The 7317-nt window shown below is 37.4% G+C and overlaps 1 protein-coding gene across 1 annotated transcript; it reads right to left on the reverse strand.

Annotated features, from left to right (window-relative positions):
- LOC110013112 lies at nt 70-2749 on the reverse strand. The gene is made up of 4 exons (XM_020698825.1): nt 2380-2749; nt 1448-2232; nt 1174-1366; nt 70-77 (listed from the first exon to the last, which is right to left on the reverse strand). Exons 1-4 carry the CDS (start codon nt 2747-2749, stop codon nt 70-72), a joined length of 1356 nt encoding a protein of 451 aa, XP_020554484.1.

Here is a 7317-nt window from a genome sequence, read left to right on the forward strand (position 1 = left end):
TCCAAAGCTGCAATTTCCTGTCGCATGGCCTCAGTCCAATGGGGAATGGAAGCTGCTGCCCTGTACGTTCTAGGCTCCTGCAAGATAGAAAGTGAAGACACAAATCCCATATATGCAGAATCATAAGAAGTGATGATAGGAGATTGATCAAGTGAAGGAAGATGACAAATGAAATCGTTAAGCCACGCAGGCTTATTGTGGCTTCGCATGGACCTGCGAAGTGCAGGGGAAGGAGTAGACGAATGCTGGTCAGGATGGATGGAAAACGAGGGAGGAGAAGATGTCTTAGGAATTGAAGTACTATCCTCAAGATCATCATCAGTTAAGGGGATGACTGCCAGTGGTATAGGTGAAGTGGATGTCTGGATTGTAGCAAAAGGGAAACAATTTTCACGAAACTGAACATTTCTGGAAACAAAGGTGGATTTAGTGTCAAGATCATAAAGTCTATATGCCTTTTGCCCACTAGGGTAACCCAAGAATACACATCTAGATGCCCTCTTATCAAATTTCGAAATATGAGGTTCGGGTTTAATAGCGAAACACAAACAGCCAATAGTACGGAGATGAGAATATGTGGGAGGCTTGTCATATAACACTTCATATGGAGTTTTCCAGTTTAAAACTGCTGTTGGGTACCGATTGATTAAGTATGTAGCTCCCAAGATAGCATCACCCCAAAATGACGAGGAAAAGAGGCTTGAAACATGATGGAACGGGCTATTTCAAGCAACGACCTGTGCTTACGCTCCACGACTCCATTTTGTTGTGGAGTATAAGCACAACTACGTTGATGAACGATCCCAGAATTTCGAAGGAAATGCTGGAAAGAAGAACTAAGAAATTCACTCCCGTTATCGGTTCGAATGGACTGCACTTGCTTATTGAATTGAGTAGTAATTAACTTGCAAAAGTTTTGAAATATTTCCAGAGTTTGTGATTTGAACTTCATGAGGAATGTCCAAGTCGAACGACTAAAATCATCAACGATAGTTAAAAAATATTGGCACCCAGACGTAGTAGGCTCCCTATAAGGCCCCCAAATGTCAAGATGAATGAGAGAGAACACAGATTTTGTTCGTATTTTGCTGGATTCAAAAGGCAATTTACACATTTTTGCAAGTGGACATATATCACAAGGTTTTATATTGTGACTCAGCTGTGACAAATCACCAATATGCTTTATGGAATTATGGGACAAATGTCCAAGTCTCTGATGCCAAAGGTCAGATTGATTCAAATCAGCAATGCAAGAGTAAGGAGTACAGGTAAGAGACGCAGGTTTTGTAGGTACAGAAACTGATTCTAAAATGTAAAGGTTTCTAATCAAGTGTGCCGTAGCGAGAACTCTATTAGTCTTCTGGTCCTGCAGAGTGCAAGTAAAGGTTAGAAAACTAAATTGGATAGATAACGAAGCACATAGTTGTCTGACAGAGAGTAAATTTACTGAGAATGAAGGAATATGAAGGACTTGGGTCAATTCGATTTCGGAACAAAGATGCAATGAGCCAATGTGTGAAACTGATTGTGAGTGTCCATTAGGCAGGTGTATGATCATTGGATTAGTGAGTTTAGTGTAAGAATGGAACAGTTTGAAATCTGCACATATGTGATGTGTTGCACCACTATCTATTATCCAAGAACTAGAAAGATCAGAGGCAGAAATTGCACTACTACCTGCAAAATTGTCGAGTTGTGCATAGTTGATCTTTAAAGGATCAAGTGGTATTTCCTCCTTCATATACTTCTTCATCTCCATACGCACTAAGTCAGCCAGGTTAGAGTGCTTGCTTTCATCCATCGTCAAACTAGCCTCATCAGTCATTTGAGCAATGAAACCTTTCCCCCTTCCTCCAGCTTTCTTTCTCTGTTCAGTCATGTCTCTGTACCAATCTGGTACTCCAAGCAGTTTAAAACATGAGTCCCTTGTATGCCCTGCCTTCTGGCAATGATCGCACACCATGGTTTTCTTATCAGCAAAGTTTTTCTTTCTATAATTCTGCCCCCTAGCTTGGAATGCAGCACCATTGTCCACATTACTTATGTTAACTTGCATCTGCTTCTCCATTCTGAGCAACATAGAGTATGCTTTAGTCACTGTAGGTAATGGTTCCAGAAGTAAAATCTGACTGCGAGCTTGCTCATAAATTGGATTTAACCCAACCAGAAATTGCATCAAATGATTAGAGGCATTCAAGTCGTCCACTGCTTTGTTAACGTTACAGGTGCATCCTGTACAAATACATCAAGGTGTAGGTGATAGGCAAAAGAGCTCATCCCACAACCTTTTCAATTTTGTATAATATTCAGTAATAGACAAATTTCCTTGTGTAACTTGCCCAATATCCCTTTGCAATTGATAAATCAGAGGGCTATTACTTTCTCCATACCGCGCTTCTAGCTCAATCCAAAGTTCACGTGAAGATCCCACGTACATGAAAGACTCCGCCAATTCCTTTGTCATGCAGTTTAGAACCCAGGTAGTGACCATGGAATCAATGCGATTCCAACGTTTGAACTCATCACTGTTAACTGGAGGTCGTATAGCAGTCCCTTCGATGAAATCGAGCTTCATTTTCGCTGTAAGGGCTCTCTTAATAGCCCTACTCCAAGCGAAGTAGTTGTTCCCGGTGAATAATGCTGATACCATCACCATTCCCGGATGGTCAGACGATTGCAGTTGCATAAACTCAGGTTCTGAAACGCCACTTGAAGTGGCGTCATGTCCGATAGAGGTGCTATACTCCATGGCAGAGAAAATGAAGAAAAAGAACAATGGATATCGAGAGACCTTCACGAGAAAGGCTCTGATACCATGTAGAAAAAGGAAATCAATGGAGAAATTGTATTAACTGCCATGGCAAAGGCAGAACTTTGGCCAATTTTCATATATGAATTGCTGTACAGTACTCTCTGTTAAATACAGAGGAAAAATGCAGATGAAAGAGACGACTAACAACAAAAATAACAAACTCAAAACCAACTAACCAATCAGCTGACATAAACGTAAAACTAATAGGACAAGTGAAAAACGTGTTTTCCATTCCACAAATATGCGACTTCGTAAGGAAAGGAGCTCTGCTTCTTTGTTCTGCTTCTCTGTGATCAACCACTTCTCTGTTTTGTCCTCTGCTTCTCTGTGATCAATCAATGCCTTTCATCCGAGAATTCCAACAAGTGTGATTGGTATGTAGGAATGAAATGAACTTTCCTAAATCTGTTCCTACACCTTTGATTGGTATGCTTTAAGTTTAGAAATACTCATATTCTTATTCCTTTAGATAAGGGATTAGTTATTCCCTCTCCCAAATATGACATTAGCTATTCCCAATATATTGTGATCAAAGTTCTCTCTTTTACTTTCTTTTTTTCTTGTATTAGTTTAATGTTAGTTTTAATTGATATTAGATTTAAATAGTTTTTGTATCGAGTATTGAAAAATAATTATGTATGCATGGTAGGGGTGGGCATCCGGATCGGGTTTTTGGGTCCCGACCCAACCCGTTCGGTGGCTCGGGTTGTACCGGTAAAACATCGAGTCGAGTTTACCCAAAATCAATCAAAACAAAACGGATCAGGTTTCGGGTAGGATAGTGGTACCCGAAAAACCTGATCGGGTACCCGAAACCTGATTTGGTTGTAAAATACAAGAAACGCTATCGTCTCTAGTCTCTCTACTCTGTCTGTCTCTGCTCGACTGCTCGTGCTACTGATGTTGCGTTTCCTCTTCCTAAATTCCAAACCCTTAGAAGAAGGCCCAAACTCGCCGTTTGTAGCCGGCCCGCCGCTCCCCCTTGGTGATCAGAGACTTGTCATCGCTGTTGACTTGTCGTAAGTATTTCATCCCTAACCACGGCCATTATTCTCTATTTCCCAAAACCAAAAGCTTCCCTGCTTCTTCCTCCTCTTCCTCATTCATTACGAGTATGGGAAGACCATCGCCCTTGTCAAAGAGGAATGACGATTTGGCTAAGCTTTCCAATATTTGTCTTGTTGTTTCTAAGTTGTATATTTATCTCTAGGTATATTTCTTGGGCTACCTCTGGTAAAAACTTTCAGAAACTGTCCCGATTTGGATGGTTTTTGATCAAAATCAATCATTAGTTAAAATACTTATACTGATCTATAAAATGTATGTACAAATTCAACATGTTGTTTATGTCAATTTTCCTACATTTTGCTGGTTGCTTTTATGATTTTTAGCACCCTCCAAATTCTTGCGGCAGAAAGAGTTTTCAACTATGCAAATTTTGACTTCTGCATTTTGTGTGTACAACCACTCTACCTTTTTTAAATTGATAGAGTAAGCTAGTAGTAATTGGAGAATTGTCTATAAGTTGCTCTTTGTTGTCTTTATAGGAAATTTTCTACTAATGCAGTGCTGCGTCTATTATACCTTGCCGTTAAGAATTGCTGCTGTGATTTATATAATATCAAACTTGTACTTACCACTATTAAGTTTTAGATATACAAGTACGTATAAAATAATTGTCAATGCCGTGGACTTTTATACTTGTTTAAATTTCTTATTTATTTTGTCACTTAACTACATCCATTTAATTATGCTTTAATATTGTGGGTTTTTTTTTGTTCTCTAATTAGAATATATCTTTCATTTCAGTTTCAAATGTCAAACTATAATGGAATTAGAAGTCACTCTCAATCTCAGTCTTACTCGTCACCGAATGCCCAAACTATAAATATGGATGGATTGAAAAATCAGGTTAGTGGTGATCATCTTGAAGAGGTTGAGTATTATGCTGATGATAATATTGATAAGGAGTTGGAGGGAGAGGATAAGGAGGAAGATCTTTTAGGTGATTCTAAAAAAAGAAAAAAGAGGGTAGTGACTTCTACATCATCGTGGTGGGAGCATTTCATTAAATTTCATTGTGAAAAGGATAATGTCGAAAAGGCTAGGTGCAAATATTGTAGTAGAGAGATCAAAGCTGATCCAAAAGCACATGGAACTAGACATTTGAAGAATTATTATGAATCTTGCAAGAAAAAACCCCAAAAAATCATTAGAAATCAAAATAGATTGTCTTTCCACCCAACTCGCGTAGGTGATAGAGACACTCCTCTTGTTAATTGAAAATTTGAGCAAGACAAAACTAGAAAAGCTTTGTCTCACATGCTGGTTGTGGATGAACTTCCATTTAAGTTAGTTGAACATCTTGGATTTAGGCATTTCTTGCTTATTGCATGCCCACTGTTTGCTATTCCATCAAGAAGAACAATAACGAAAAATATTTCAATATATATGTGCATGAAAGAGCATGATTGAAGTCGTTTATTAAAGATCATGCTCAACAGGTTTGTATCACTACAGACACTTGGACATCTATTAAAAAAATCAATTATGGCATAAAAGTGAAGAAATAGGTAAAGGTGTAGAAAAATGCTTGCTTGATTGGGTGTTGACAGAGTTTTCTCTATCATTATTGATAATGCGTCTTTCAATGATGGGGCTATAGTTTACTTGAAAAAGAAGTTTGAAAATTAGGGACAAAACATCTTAGGTGGGAGATATGTGCACATGAGGTGTATGGCACATATAGTTAACCTTGTTGTGCAGGATGTTTAAAGGGTGAGCATGAAACTATCTCTCATATTAGAAGGGCCATCAGGTATATTAGGAATTCTCCAGCTAGGTACAAGAAATTTCAAGAGTGTGTTGAATTTAAAAAATTGGAAATGGAAAAATTGTTATTAGTTGATGTACCTACTAGATGGAATTCCACCTACTTGATGTTGGAGACGGCTATAAGCCTTAAGATTGCATTTGATGCTTATGAAGATGTAGATCTTACCTATAAGACTGATCTTTCGAGACAACCATTTGATGGGATACCGACTGATTATGATTGGGAGAGGGCAAAGGTATTGGTGAAATTTTTAAAGTATTTTTACATTCTTACTTTGGGCATTTCTTGTGCCTTGTACGTCACATCTAATCTGATTTTTCGTGAAATATGTGAAGTTGATTTGCTTCTCAGACATTGGTTAAGAAGTAATGACATTGAATTAAATGAGATGGCAAGAAAGATGAAAGAAAAGTATGACAAATATTGGGGATCAATTGAAAAGATGAATATGATTTTATATTATGCCATAATCCTTGATCCACGTCATAAATTGGAGTTCATTGAATTTAGCTTTGATAAATTGTATGGTGGTACCGAAAAAAGCAATGTGATGAAAGAACAAGTGAGAGATGGACTTTATGAGTTGTTTAATGATTATAAGTTGAGATATGTTCATACTCTTCGAGGAACACTAGGAAGCCCGGGATCATCATTTAGTCGTGTTTTTTCATCATCTTCCTCTTCAGTAGGGACATCTATGCAATATACTGATTATGAAGCGACTAGTACATTCACCATAGAACAAGAGTTCAATATGTATAAATCAGGTGGAAAAGGGGATAGCGTGAAATCAGAATTAGAGAAATATCTTTGTGAGGATGTTGAAATGCATAGAGACAAATTTGGCATACTAAATGGAGTGTAAACACCCAAAGGTTTCCCATTCTTTTCAAAATGGCTCGGGATGTATTGGCAGTTCCGGTCTCAACTGTTGACTCAGAATCCGTATTTAGTACTGGTGGTAGTGTTTTTGACACTTTTAGGAGCTATTTGTCTCCTAAAATAGTGCAAGCACTTATTTGTACTCAAGATTGGATACGAAAAGACTCCAAACCAATTAACATTGAGGAGGATTTGAGTGAACTTGAAGTAGTTGACAAATGTACTTATTTATTGTTTTTCTTGTATTTTGATTATTGTTCAATTTTATGTATTCTACTTGTATATTTTGCTTGTCTAACTATTTTCTATTTTATTGTAGAGTTGACTAAGTTGGGGGTTGATTCAACATTCAATGACATTTAATTGTGCTACTGCTACTTGTAAATTTTTTACAAGGTAATAGAACGGTAGAATCTCATTGTGTAATGTTACATTTTTAATCTCTTTGACTTTCTCTAATAGTTCTTCCACTTTGTATGTTTAATGCTTGACAGGTCGAGGACTCGAAGATTGGAATGTGATATGAGCTGGTTGCTTTTTTCAGTCTGTAGGCATTAGGATTTAGGAGGCCTTGGCTTTATTGTTGTTACTGAAATGATTTGCAAATATCTCTGATAATTTATGGATGTGATTTAACTTTCTTTTTTTGGGTATTTATGTAAAGCTTTAAGTATTTGTATCCATAAGTTACATTTTTTAGACTTGCATGGATTTACTTTAGTGAATGACTTTCATTTTGAAAAATTGACCCCTCTACATTTTTGAAGCAGACAAAATCCGAACCCGA

This window comes from Sesamum indicum, linkage group LG14 (assembly GCF_000512975.1).
Source record: "Sesamum indicum cultivar Zhongzhi No. 13 linkage group LG14, S_indicum_v1.0, whole genome shotgun sequence".
Classification (NCBI taxonomy): domain Eukaryota; kingdom Viridiplantae; phylum Streptophyta; class Magnoliopsida; order Lamiales; family Pedaliaceae; genus Sesamum; species Sesamum indicum.

Bases quoted from the DNA above. Each gene is read 5' to 3' on its own strand.
- LOC110013112 (XM_020698825.1), bottom strand. From the start codon at position 2,749: ATGGAGTATAGCACCTCTATCGGACATGACGCCACTTCAAGTGGCGTT. The intron at 2,233-2,379 runs GTAATAGCCCTC...GTATTTGTACAG, and splicing joins AGAAGCGCGGTATGGAGAAA to GATGCACCTGTAACGTTAAC. The intron at 1,367-1,447 runs GTAAATTTACTC...TGCACTCTGCAG, and splicing joins TTCATATTCCTTCATTCTCA to GACCAGAAGACTAATAGAGT.